Genomic DNA, 13,901 nt, shown 5'->3' with positions numbered 1-13,901 from the left:
CCTGGCCAGAGCCTGACAAGGACCCTGCTCTGCTGCCTGCCTCTGTGGGCAGAAGACAGGCCTCCTTATGCCCCTGCTCCCAGGGTAGTGTCCACCCCAGGCATCAGATGCTGCGCCCACTGCTCTCACAGCCAAATATCAGCAGGCGCTTCCTGAGCCTCCATCTCTACCCATTCCTGGCAGTTGGGGACACCGAGGCCCAGAGAAGCAGGAGGCAGGGTCTTGTCCAAGGTCACATAGGACCCAAAGCACTGAGGTGAGCTCAGAGGACTCAGACTGCTCCCTTGTCCCTTTGGGGAGCACAGCACCTTTCTACCACAGTAGTGGCCAGATGCCAGGACCTAGGGATGACAGTACTCTGGTCATGGTCCCTTAAAAGCCCTCACCCGCCCCACCTGAGTCCCAGGAGGAACCCTCAAGGCTCAGTGAGAGGAGAACACAGGTGTCCCTCACTACTCCCCCTCCCCACGCCGGATTCTCACTTTCTCAGTCAGGACCTGGAGAGCTGTGGGCAGGGAAGGGTGCTTATGTATGTTCCCCTTCTCTTCCTCCCTCCCTTCCAGAGGTAAGGACCTCGAAGGCCCCGAGTCCAACCAGAAGCGTGGCTCATCTCACAATTTCCAATGATTTTTTTAGCCACAGAATAAACCTACACATCAAACTCTGAGGTAGGTGTCCAGCACCCCGCCTCTGATTTCCCCAGTCTCCCTGAAGCGCAGTCTGGGGAGTGAGGCTGACCCACCTCTCAATCCCAGGTCTGTCATCTCCAGCCTCTGTCGTCTTGGGCTTTTGATTTCCCCTCTTGGTCTTAGTCCTCCCACCCCTCAACCTCCACTGATAAAAGCGGGACACCCATCTCTGCCCCACCACCCTCATAGGAATTCTGAGAGACTCCACGGAAGTCACAGAAGCACCTTGAATGGCAAACTACTCTTCAAATGTAAGCAGTTATTACTGCTTTTTTTTTTGGGTTTTGTTTTTTTTTTTTTTTGGTTGTTTTGTTTTTTTTAGGGATAAGGAAACCAAGGCCCAGAACGGTTAATAAGTTTAAGGCCACACAGTTAGTGCCAAGATGGGGCAGGGGCTCAAGCCCACCACCTTCTCAAGGAGGCTTCTGCACAAGGCCACGTGGTCCCCCTAGGTCCGAACACACACCCCGGGGGACCTGGGCACAAGGGACAGAGTAGTTGTGAGCAGTAAACTGAGCACGTTGCTTCCCCTTTTAGGCCTCAGTCTCGACCAGGCAGGATGGTTTCTAGGAGGCCCTCCGGATCAGATCTTTTTACAGGCTACGATGCTGTCAAAACCCTGGCTTTCCGTGTGCAAGAGCCTCTCCTTCCCTGTGGCAGGGGGCTCAGGGACACCCCAGAAGCACATAATACAATAAACCTTAGGGCATCACCTGCTTGCTCTGGCCTGGGACCTGCCCACCTCCTGTCCTCTCGGTCCACAACGCCCTCTCTCTTTCAAGCTTCGTGGCCTTTGCTCAACCTAGTCCCTCTGCGTGGATCACTACTGCTGGTCCTACGTACCATCACTTCCTCGAGTAGCCCTCCCTGATCCCCACGTGGTCATTTATCTTTCACTCCCCTCTCCTCTTCCCTTCCAAGATCTGACTGCCACCAGTAATGACACAAGCTGTGATCTTTTGATCAACGGCTCTTTCCCCACTGTCCTGTACGTTCCGTGAGAGTAGGGACTCCGCCAAGTTGGTTCAACCATGCACTCAGTGCCTGGCACATTCTCTGACACACAGGAAATACTCAATAGATACTGTGGAGTCAGGGATCAATGCACGAATGGCTCAGAACCACTTAAATAGAGCACATCAAAGACGGGATGCCCAAGAGAAGGCATAAGAAGCTATCTCACATGTTATCTTCCCACTGGCCCCAAAGGTATAAGGCAGATAGGGACAAAGAGGCTCAGAGAGGTATGGGCACCACTCCAGGGTCACAGAGCAGGTCAGGGCTGAACCAAGATGAATTTCCCAGGCTCCTAACTCGTTTCACTCAATAGTTTGCTCCATCTGTTGATCTTCTCACATGAAATGTTATCAAGCAGGAATTCCTACCTGGGCTTTGATCAAAAAAGGAAGAAAAAGTTTCAGAGAGGTTGGCTGATTGCTCTTATAAGAAACATGAGATGTTTACACATGAGAGATATTTAAAAATTAAAAAGCACCATGGTCTCTCCTTTTTGTAAAACTGAAAATTTAACTGGGGCAAAAGAAAAAATTTTCTAAGAATATTAAGATTCGAGAAAAGAAATGACGCAGCTGAGAGGGCGGAAAGACTGGAGGTCTCCTGGAATCTTTACGCGGTAGAGGTGGGTGGAAATGCACTGGAAGCAAAAGGGAATAGGGTGCTCAAAGGCTGGAGGAGGGAATGAAAGGGAGACGTCACGGAAGAGGAGTCTAATTTGGGAAGCACTGCTCTTAGATTTGTCTTAGAAAGAGAACAGGAGTCCTTACACTTCTGACCATGAGGCAATACCTGGCACAAGACTGGCCCGCCTCCAGATGCAACTGCAGAGCTGGACAGAAAGCATGAGACAAGAATTTTCAAACCTTGAATGGCAGATGGTGCAAGAATACGAAAGGACCTACTGTGAGTCCCATGATCACTCCAGCTCTCTGCCTGGAGAGACCTTCTGGATCATGGCACAGAGATGGAGCTGGGAGGATGCAGTGCAACCTCACTGAACCGAGAGTCAGCGATCAGAGTTTAGGGCTTCTGAGGCGGCTGGAATTTGCAGGCCAGGAAAACAAAGAGGAGGCAATTGTGCAAAAAAAAAAAAAAAAAAAAAAAAAAAAAGAAAGAACTCTAGAAATGCACAAAGCGTTCCCTGGAAGTTTTTAGCTGAGCACCAAACTGTATTTGTGCAGAGGAAGCTTCTGCAAAGACTGGCATCCAAAAGTTACTGGGGGGCTGGGAGCCGAGTGAAGATTCAGAAATCACACAAGGTGAGAAGGAAAGTTTGAGTTCCACCTGCCAGAGAGATCTTGCTGAATACCTTGGGAATTCAGTTGGGACCCAGAAAAGCCATGCCTCAGAAAGATTGCTCTAACCCTAGAATAAGGACTGCTCTAGAACTGCCCTAAAGCAGCCTTAAAACAAGCCTTTGAAGTATCAAGTTGATCCGTAAGTAAATTAACTGCCTGCCAAAACAAAATTCAATACTTCTTAAAAGAAGACAACAAAATCCAGACACTTAAAAACATAGCATCCACAATGTGCAGCACACAATAAAAACTATTCATTAGGTGAAGCAAAAAAATGTAAGTAATAATCAAGAGGAAAAAGATCATTAGGAACATAGAGAAATGACAGGGATAATGTAATTAGCAGATAAGGACCTTAACACAGCTATTGTAAATATGCTCAAAGATTTAAAAGATAACATGAATATAATGAAGAAGGAAATGATGTAAAAAGGAACCAAGTGGAAACTGCAGAGGTGAAAAACATGACAGCTGAAATGAAAAATTCACTTGATGGACATTTCTAATATAACAAATTAGACACTGTAGAAGAAAAAATCAGAAACTTGAAGAAAGGACACTAGAAACTATCCAACTTAAAAAACAGCTTCAGTTGATCTGTAAACATCATAAAACAATCAAATATACATATAATTAAAATCTCAATAGCAAAGATAACACAGTTGGAGAAGACAAATCTTTGCAGAAATACTGGCTGAAAATTTTCAAAATTTGATGAAAAACTTAAAACTCACTGATCCAAGCAGCTCAGTGAATGTTAACCAGGATAAAGACAAAGAAAACCACACATCATAATGAAATTGCTGAAAATCAGTAATATACAGAAATATTTTAAAGCATCCAGAGAAAAGAGACACATTAAATACAGAATAACAATCAGAATGATCTCTGACTTCTTATCAGAAACAACATAAACCAGGAGATAAAGGAATGACATTTTAAGGTCCTGAAAGAAAAATTTCTCAGCCTAGAATTTCATATCCAAAGAAAATATCCTTTAAAAGAAAGAGTGAAATAAAAAACATCTTTAATTAAGACAGTCTTTCATCAACAGACCTACCATACAAGAAATGTTACAAGAAGCTCTTCAGGGAATAAAGGAAAATCATAATAGATAGAATTCAGATTTATAAAAAGGAAAGGAAAGTATAGAAAATATTAATATGTGGGTAAACATAAAAGGCATGTTCCTATTTCTTAAACAAATAACTGTTTAAAGCAAAAAGGATAATTACTGGATTTATAACTTACGTAGATGTTCATGTACGATAGAATAACACAAAGGACAGGAGGGAAGTAAACAGAAACACACTGTTACAAGATTCTTGGATTATCTGTGATGTGTTTCTACAACGTTATGGTAGATTGTAATACATTAAAGATGAATATTAAAAACCACAGAATAACCACTAAAAAAGCCATAAAGCTAACAGAGGAAACAAAAAGGTTCTTGATTAATATTAAAAAAGGCAAGAAAAGGTAGAAAAAATGAAGAATAAAAACAGATGGGACAAATGGGAAAAATTATAACAAGATGGTAAATTTAAAATCAACCACATCAATACATTATATGTAACTGGATTAAACACTTCAGTGGAAAGGCAGGAATTGCTCAACTGGATAAAGGAGCAAGAACCAACCAGATGTACACAATTCATATATAGAGACATAGATAGATGAAAAGAAAAGGATGAAAAGAGATTTACCATACAAATACTAATCCTATGAAACATATAGTGGCTATATTAATATTGAATAATGTAGATTTCAGGACAACAGACATTATAAGAGATTTTATAAAGGACACTGTGCAATTTTAAAAAAGGTTAATTCATCAAGACACAATAATCCTCAGTGTGTGCACCTAAAAACAAAGTTTCAAAATATGTGAATCAAAAACTGACAGAACTAAAGGGAGAAACAGAGTATTTACAATTAGAGTCGCAGATTTTAATGCTTCTCTCTCTACTTCATAGACCAAGCAGATTTGTTTTTAAAAAAGCCTGAAAAAGTATAGAGATCTGAACAACATTATTAAACAACTTAACCTAATTGACACTATACTCAGGGAACACTCTTCCCAAATCACTCTGTGAGGCCAGCATTACTCTGATACCAAATTAGTCAAGGACATTTTAAGAAAAGAAAAGTAGACTGCTGGTTGAAATGTAAAATGGCAAAATAGCCTGGCTGTTTATTAAAAGTTAAACATACACCTATCATATGATCCAGGCATTCCATTCCTAAGTAATTACCCAAGAGAAATGAAAGCATTTGTCCACAGAAAGACATGTACACAAATGTTCAAAGAAGCTTTGTTTGTATTAGATCCAAACTGGAAACAACTCAAATGTCCATCCATAAGGAAACAGATGAAGGAACCTGTGGTATCTATATTTAGACCATCACTACTTATCAATTAAAAGGAGTGAACTACTGATACATGTAAACATGGATGAATCTTTAAACAATCATGCTGAATGAAAAAAGCCAGACCCCATCTCACACACACAGAAAGAGCAGATACTGTAAGATTCCATATTCACAATATTCTAGAAAATACAAACTAATCTATAGTATCAGGAAACAGACCAGTGCTTGCTGGGGCATGGGGAAGTGGTGAGTGAGTGATTATAAAAAGGCACAAGGAAAATTTGGGGGGTGATGGATATGTTCACTATCTTGATTGTGGCGATGGTTTCATGGGTGCATACAAAGGTCAAAACATCAAATTGTTTACTTTAAATATAGGCACATATTTTAAATTATGACTATGATTAACAAACCACTGACTGAATTTGGGCTACCTCCCTAACCATAGGACTGTAGTTCTCTGCCCTTGAAGGGTCAGTTTTAGGAGTGGCATTGAAAGCCAGGTAAACTCCTAGGGAATTTTGGATAGAAGTTATCAGAAAACAGGAACCTGAAAGCAAATTAACTCTACAAACTACCCTAGGTCTTCAAATAATTTAGATGCCTTTCCAAGAAAGAGAAGTTTCAAATAAAGACATCATTCTTTTGTAAAGGAAGAAACATCTCAACACTGTAATGTTCTTTGGTTCATTGCATAGTTTTTGGATAGTCTTAATGTATTTTAACAAAGGACAGGCACAGTAACTTATTTTTTTAAAAAATCAAACCATGTAATTTACCACATTATCAGAATAAATGATAAGAATCATAGAACCATCTCAATAGATGTAGAAAAAACACATAACACGAATTTAGGATAAAAACTCTCGGTAAACTAAAAACACAAGGTAACTTTTTCAGCTGATAAAGGGGCATTTATGAAAAGCTATTTCAGCTAACACGATACTTAATGATGAAAATGATGATATTTAATGATGAAAAACTGAACCCTATGATTGCGAACCAGGCAGAGATATTCACTCACTTCATTTATTGGACATTGAACTGGAGGTGCCTAATTAGCATAATGAAGAAAAAGAATAATAAAAGAAAAAAAGAAGTAAAGCTGTCTTTATTAGCAGATGACATCAGTATGTACAAGGAAAATTCTAAGAAATTTACAAAAAAAGCTTTTAGAAGTATGAATGAATTTAGTAAAGTTGCAGGATATAAATTCAGTATACAAAATCAATTCTGTTTATATGTAACAGCAATAAAAACAGGAAATTAAAAAATCACAGTAGCATTAAAAAACCCATAAAATACATAGATATAATTTAATGAAATATAATTTAATGAAAATACAAACTATTGCTGAGAGAAATTTAAATAGACCTAAACCAATGGAGAGACATACCATGTTCATGGATTGGAAGATACAGTAATATTATGATGTCTATTCTCCCCAGATTGGTCTATAGATAGTGTAATCCTAAACAAAATCCCAGTTGGATTCTTTGTAGAAACTGGCAAGAAGACTAACATTTATATTGAAAAGCAAAATTCCTAGAATAGACAAATATTTTTAAAACATACAAAGCTAAAAAAACTGAGAGCACCTGATTTAATACTTACTATAAAACTCCAGTAAATAAGACCATGGCATAAACACAAATAAATCAGTGGAACAGAAATAAACTCACACTTACTCATGAATTCAACTGATTTTCAACAAAGGTCCAATACAATAGGAAAAGGACAATGATTTCAACAAACAGTGTTGAAACAACCAGATATCCATATGGAATAAAGTGAATCTCAAATCATACCTCTCATCATTCACAAAAACCAGCTTGAAATGGATCACAGACCTAAGTGCAAACGCTGAAAGTATAATGCTTCTAAGAGACAATAAAAGAAAATAATTTCTCTCACCTTGAAGTAGGCAAGGACATCCTATGAAGGACCCAGAAGACACTAACCATAGGGGAAAAAATGTTTAATTAGACTTTATTAACGTGAAAAACAACTGCTCATCAAAAGATACTGTATGAAAATCAACAGGCACACCAAAGACTGGGAGAAAATGTTCACAATATATACATCTGATAAAGAATCCGGATCCAGAATATATAAAGAACTCCTACAATTTAACAATAAAAAGACAACCCAACCAAAAAATAGGCAAAAGACTTAAACGATTCCCCAAGTAAAATATACAAATGGCCAGTAAGTAAGTGAAAAAACTGCTCAAAATCATTAGTCATCAGGAAAATACAAATTAACACCACAGTGAAATGCCACTACACACTCACCATAATAGCTAGAAATAAATAGCTTCCTACCACCAAATGTTGGGAAGAATGCAGAGCAAGTGGAACTCCCATCCATGGCCGGTGGGAGTCTAAGGTGCTGTAGCTGTCTTGGGAAATTGTCTGTCAGTTCTTAAAAAGGTAAACATACTCTCCCCTACGACCCAACAATTCTACTCTTTGGAATTCATCCAAGAGAAATGAACACATATGCCCACAAAAAGCCTCATACAAGCATTTTCATAACAGCTTTATTCATAGTAGCCTAAAACTGGAAACAACTCAAATGAATGAGCAAATGGCTAAACACACTGTGGTATTTTCACACAACAGAGTATTGCTCAGCAGTAAAAAAGAACGAACTGATATATACAACATGTATGAATCTTAAAAACATTTTGCTAAGCAAAAGCAGTCAGACCCAAAAGAGTACATATTACATGATGCCAGTTGTAAGATCTCCTTCCACAGTCAGCCCAGGACCTTCTGAATGCTCTTGCCAAAACTGGAGGCGGGGTTCTCAAGGACTGGCCCTGGGTACTACTTGATGAAGCCATCAAATCTAGACCCCAGTTCCACACAGAACCCATGGATATAACAAATCTCTAGATCCAAAGGCCACTGGGGGGTGGGGGCGCTATTTCTTGTTCAGCCTTAGGGAATCAATTCTCTGCTGCACATGCCTTAATTTCTCACTCTGCATTTTAAACACAGATGATCCTGGAGTCCCCAGACTTCAGGAATAGGAAGAAATGCAGAGTAATAGAGGAGAGATGCACTCAACAAACAGATGCAGAATGACAAAGAAAGAGAGTCCACAACAGAGAGAATAAGAAAATGAAGAACAGAGAAAGAGGAGACAGCCTTTCAGGAACAAAGCACCTGGATAGCAGGGAAGAAATCAGGGTGCAACCAAAGCATCCCTTCCTGCTGTGCCATCTGACATGTGATGCAGGGGAACTTCACGGTTAAGAGTACGGGCCTGCAGCTCTCCTGCCAGGGTTCAAAGCCAAGCTCCCCTCTTATTAACTCCATGACCTTACTCAACTTGTTTCAGAAGAGCCATGTGAAGGAAGAGCAGAAACTGCACTGAAGGTTTTCTCCAAAGGCAGAAACCCAGGTTGCAGGCTGGCTTCGTGACTAACACCTAACTGTAAGTGCATTCTGGGTAGCATCTCTTCTGGGCACCAGGGAGCAGGGCAGTTGCTGCTTCCCTGGAGAGCACAGGTGGAGTGCCCATGCACTGCGGCCCCTGTCCCTGCTTGTGGAAAGCAGGATCCCCAGAGGGGTCTGGGCCTTGGAGCTCAAGCCCAGCCACATAACAGCCCTGATGTCTCAGCACCAGCACCATTAGTAGCTCAAGTGGATGGGTTGGTGCTCTCCCCGACACAGGACTGGCCATGTGGTGGGCGCTAAATAACCATACATCCTGAGCCTGAGTGGCAGGACAGGCTCCTCTAGCTGGGCCACCAGATGCCCACCTGAGGGTCTCCTTTTGCTGCAGATGCCTGGAATCCAGACACCTGGGCTGAAAGGACCTCAAGAGCTCCTACAGGTGGAGCTCCCACAGGTCTGAGCCCAGAGAAGAGAGGTGTCAGGCACAAGGTCACCCAGCAGTCAGGGGCTGAGAAAGACAAGAATCTTAGCCCAGTGTTCACTTCAGGAACCCACAGGGAGTCACCTCAGCCCTGCCCCTCTGCCCAGCAGGCAAGAATTCCCGCGGAAGCTGGCTCCGCCACCTCTAGGCTCTGGACTCCTCCCCTAGTCCACCTGAAAGCCCTCTGGGGCCACCTGCCTGTGCAGCTCCTGTCAGGGCTCCAAGAGGGTCACGCCTCCCACACTGTAGGCATCTTGAGCCCTGATGATCTTGCAAATTCCCTCCTCCTCCCTGGGCCTAAATCTTCCCATCCATAGACTGTGGAGTGGGATCCCCAGAGCTCTGCTGTGACAAACAAAAGCAGGGATACTCTTGGACACCTCCCACACATCCCACCCTACTGCCCTGCGACTCTGGTTAAGCCCCACTCTGTCAGAACTCTGGTTGAGGACTGAGGGCCCGGTTAGCCCTGGGGACCTAAGAATGGAGTCCCCTCTGACATCCAGAGGGGAGCTGGGAAATCAGCTGCATCAGGAGAATGGAAGGCCAGGATGTCTCCGTGGGAAGGGTCCTTAGGACCCTTTCCCTTCCAGGCCAGGGGGGTAGAATCAACCGGGGGTCAGAGATAGGAGGGGGCCTGCCCAAGGCCACACACAAGCCTGTGACCCTACTGGGACTAACACCTGGGGCTTCCAAGGCCTGGCTTGGTGTTCCTTCTGACTTTTTACCACTTCTACCTCCAAGGGCAAAGCTGTCTTTTGTAGCTGACGAGTCACCCGCTAGCCTGGGTTAAGCACTACACCGGTTCACACTGACGCTGCATCACCCAGTGCTGGATGTGGAGGAGGGGGCTCAGGAACCATATGATTTGAAGGTGCTTAGAAGAGATGGGGACAGAGCGACTGGACTTGGACAAGTGATGCCCACCATTCCTAACCCAAAACCCACGTGGGCCTCAGGCCTCTGAGACCACTGAGGGAAGACTCAGGCTCTCCTGGCTCAAGGGTGGGGCTTTCTCATCTATGGCAGTCAGGTGGCCCCAGGTAGGACCAGGACACCTAGAGACTGACCCAGAACAAGTCCACCTTTGCTTTCACCCTCCCCTGGCAAAACTCCAGGCCCCCAGTCTATGGCTGGACACCCCCTCCCCCAGCCAGAGAAGGTACTCACTAATGGGGGCGTGTAAGGCCACGTGCTCCTGGTAGGGCGTGTAGTACTTGTACTGCTTTCCACAGAATTCACAGGTGTAATTGCCGGTTTCTGTCCGAGGAGAAAAAAGTGTGGGAATGGGCCCCTCCAGAAGCAGCAGCATGCTCCCTCCCCCTAAATGCCTCCTCATTCTGGGACCACCAGTTAGAATCAGGAGCCCACCTGAGTCAGACTCCCTGGGTTCAAATCCCAGATCCTCTATTTAAAGTTGTGTGACTTCAGGCAAATCTCTTAACCTTTCTGTGCCTCAGTCTTCCTATCTATAAAATGGGGGTAACAGTAGGACCACCTTCTAATAGGATTGCTGTGAGGATTAAATTTGTATGTCACGTGCTTAGAACAGTACCTGGCACACGCTGTCCTCCTCCATCACTCCACCCCTGCGCCCCGGTGCTCAGGAAACATAGGTGACCTGAGTTGACCTCCAGTATCAACCTCTCCATCAGCCCCTCTACAAGCCCTGCCCTCTGCAATGGCCACATAAGGGTCCCCTTATCTCCAGGAACTTCCCGGCCCCCAAGCACCCCCCACCCTCAGATAGAAGGGGCCACATCTTCCTCTCGGGTCCCACCGGACTTCATCTTTACCTCTCTTTTGGCACTGCCTAACTTCTTTCTTCTTAAAAATTTCTGATGTAATACTGTTCACTGGGGGAAAATTATAAAATACTGATAAATACAAATACAAAATTTTAAATATAAGAGAAACTTCAATCATCTATAATTCCCAAAGAGTAGCAGCTACCCCTTGGGGTAGAGTGTGCACCTGGCCACTTGCCCCAGACCCCACCCCTCACTCCCATCTCATCCAGGGTGTGCTTCTCTCACTGACGTCAGCTGTCTGGCTCCTATGGGCCTTGAATTAGCCAGCCCTGATCTATACGCTCTTTGTAACCTGACGCACTCAATCGACAATCTTTTGTGGACATCTTGCTCAAATCAATAAACATCGATCTTTACTGCATTTATTGGCTGCCTGGTTCCCACTGGACTCTGGAATTTGCTGAGCCAGTCTCCTAAACCAGAGGACATTTAGATTGCTTCAAAATTTTTTCCCTTATTAAAAAAAAAATGCTGGGACCCACATCCTTGTAGAAATTTTTGCACACCTGCTCATTATTTTTGCGTATCACTGCAAAATAAAGATTACTGCTCATAATCTGTGCACATTATTTCCTCAGGATAAATCAAGCGTGTGCATTTTTAAGGCTTTTGATCACCATAGCATCAACTACTCATTGAAAGGCTGGGCCAATTTCCATCCCAATCAGAAAGATGTGAAAATGACTGTTTCCATGTACTGCAGCCAGTACTGTCAGTCTTACGGACCTGCCAGGGAGAACTACACTGCAGCTGCTGGCTTTCTTCCCCATTTCTTTGAGCTCTAAGGAAACTGACTATTTTTCAGGATTAATCAACGGTGGTTTTTCTTTTACGGTTTTCCTGTTTGTGTTTACAGTCAATGTTTCTACAGGTATTTTCACCTTTCTAAATTGCTAAGAACTCTGTAGATGAAGGACAGCAACATTTTGCTCTATATGTGATAGGCATTTTTTCTCAATTGGTTTCCTTAGTCTGGCCATGGGGTTGTTTTTCTTTTCACACAATACAGAAGCTTTAAAATTTTTGGTAGTTAAATAATTTTTGTAACTGATTCATGAACACTGGTAAAGATATATTATTTGCTCTTTGTAGGCTTTGAAGCTGTTTGATCAACTGTATTAATTGTGTTACTCAAACTCTATATGATCTTGTTTCTCTCCTTGCTCCATCAAAGATTAAATGTTGTGATCAATCCCACACCATCTCATTGTCTTCCTGAATTTATTTTGTGTATTTAGATATAATGTTGTTTGATGCATGTAGGCTCTTGAGATCAAAACCTTTATTAAGATTACACTAATTTCTAACACAGTGCTTCTCAAAATGTGGTCCCTATCTGCAGCAACTGCAGACCAGTTAGAAATGCAAATTCTCAGGACCTATCCCAGACTGAAAAGAAAAATTCCAGGGATGGGATCCAGCAAAACTGTTTTAACACGTCCTGTAGAAAATCCTGCAGTGTGGGAAAGTTCAGAACCACTGCTCTAACATTTAATTACACTGTTTTACTAGTTCACCTGGTATTAGTGTAATTAATTCTTGATAATTCGTTAGATCATCCTTTTTGCTGGTTTTCATGTGTCTAAAGCCATTTCCCTAAATTTTCTTGCACTTTTATTCATCCAACAGATACTGTGCTAAAAGCTGGCACAAAATATCGAGCAAAAACAGTCATGGCTCCTGCCTTCAAGGAGATTATAGTCTAGAAAAGGAGATAGAAAAATTTAAAAAATCACACACAGAAAATTAAAACTGCAACCACAATGGGTGGTGTTCTTAAGGAGACATTCACAGTACTGTGAAAATCCTAGCAGGGAATTCAATTTAGTTAACGGAGTAGAAAAGAGTTCCCTGAGGAATAGAAAAGTAAAAGATAAGGAATTAACTAGCTATGTCTCTAATAAACCATCAATAATTGGACCATTTTAAATCAACATGAGAATCTTCGTCTTCTAATAAAGAAAACTGTACCATTTGCGTTTATTGCTGTACTGAGTGGCTTTACTTGTTATATGATTCTTTCCCTTTCGTATTCTTCCCTTTCTGGTTTATTCCCTTAGTTCTCAGTTGTCTGATACAGGAACTCTTTTCTTTGCCTGCCCATTACTCCCCAATATTCCATCGTCCTCCAATATTTTCCATTGCTTTAGATAGCACATAAGATATATTTCTCTAATTATTATAGGCAAGCAGGAATTGATATCTGCACATCTACTGCCACTGAGAAAAGCAGTTTAACTCCGTGCTTCTCAAACTTCAGCCTGAATAAGAATCATCTAGAAAGACTGTTACAACGCAGACTTCTGAGTCCCACCTCGGAGATTGATTCCACACGGCTGGCGTGGGGCCTGAGAACTGACATTTGTTTTGTTTTGTTTTGTTTTTGAGGGGGGAAGTAATTAGGTTTATTTATTTACTTACTTAGTGGAAGTACTGGGAATTGAACCCAGGACCTCGCGCATGCTAAACATGAGCTATACCCTCCCCCACTGAGAACTGACATTTCTAACAAACTTCTAGGAGATGCTGACGCTGCTGGGCTGGAGACCACACTGTGTAGAACTGGTTTAGTCTACTTTACTGTATCCCTCACCGTTTCCTTCCTTCTTGGTTTTTAAAATTCATTTTTAGTACTTTAGAACGATCTCTGTCTTTTGCATTCAATTTTACCATCAGCTTTGCAACATTTTAAACTTACTCTGGTTTGCCTGGCTTCAAGATTCACCACCAGTCCTCTTATACTACAATTAAAGTCTCATAACTAAGCCCTTACATGTGCTCAACCACTCAGTTCATTGGAGTATATCTTCAAGTAATTTTTTGAA

At 42.2% G+C, this 13,901-nt stretch overlaps 1 protein-coding gene across 18 annotated transcripts in view; it reads right to left on the bottom strand.

The window, feature by feature from the left end:
* ZNF618 (zinc finger protein 618) overlaps positions 1 to 13,901 on the bottom strand; it is a 347,879-nt gene that overhangs the window by 25,817 nt on the left and 308,161 nt on the right. For 12 of the 18 annotated variants that reach the window (XM_072959971.1, XM_072959975.1, XM_031677436.2 and 9 more), the window contains 2 exons: positions 11,062 to 11,121; positions 10,436 to 10,525 (listed from right to left, as the gene is read on the bottom strand). In XM_072959971.1, the coding sequence (XP_072816072.1) occupies positions 10,436 to 10,525; positions 11,062 to 11,121 (150 nt within the window). The remainder of the gene's footprint in view (positions 1 to 10,435; positions 10,526 to 11,061; positions 11,122 to 13,901) is intronic. The other 6 variants (XM_072959976.1, XM_072959977.1, XM_072959982.1 and 3 more) reach the window with 1 other exon arrangement.

Source organism: Vicugna pacos, chromosome 4, assembly GCF_048564905.1.
Source record: "Vicugna pacos chromosome 4, VicPac4, whole genome shotgun sequence".
In the NCBI taxonomy this organism is placed as follows: domain Eukaryota; kingdom Metazoa; phylum Chordata; class Mammalia; order Artiodactyla; family Camelidae; genus Vicugna; species Vicugna pacos.
The sequence above is the reverse complement of the archived record's forward strand: the minus strand, read 5'-3'. Positions and strand labels throughout refer to the sequence as shown.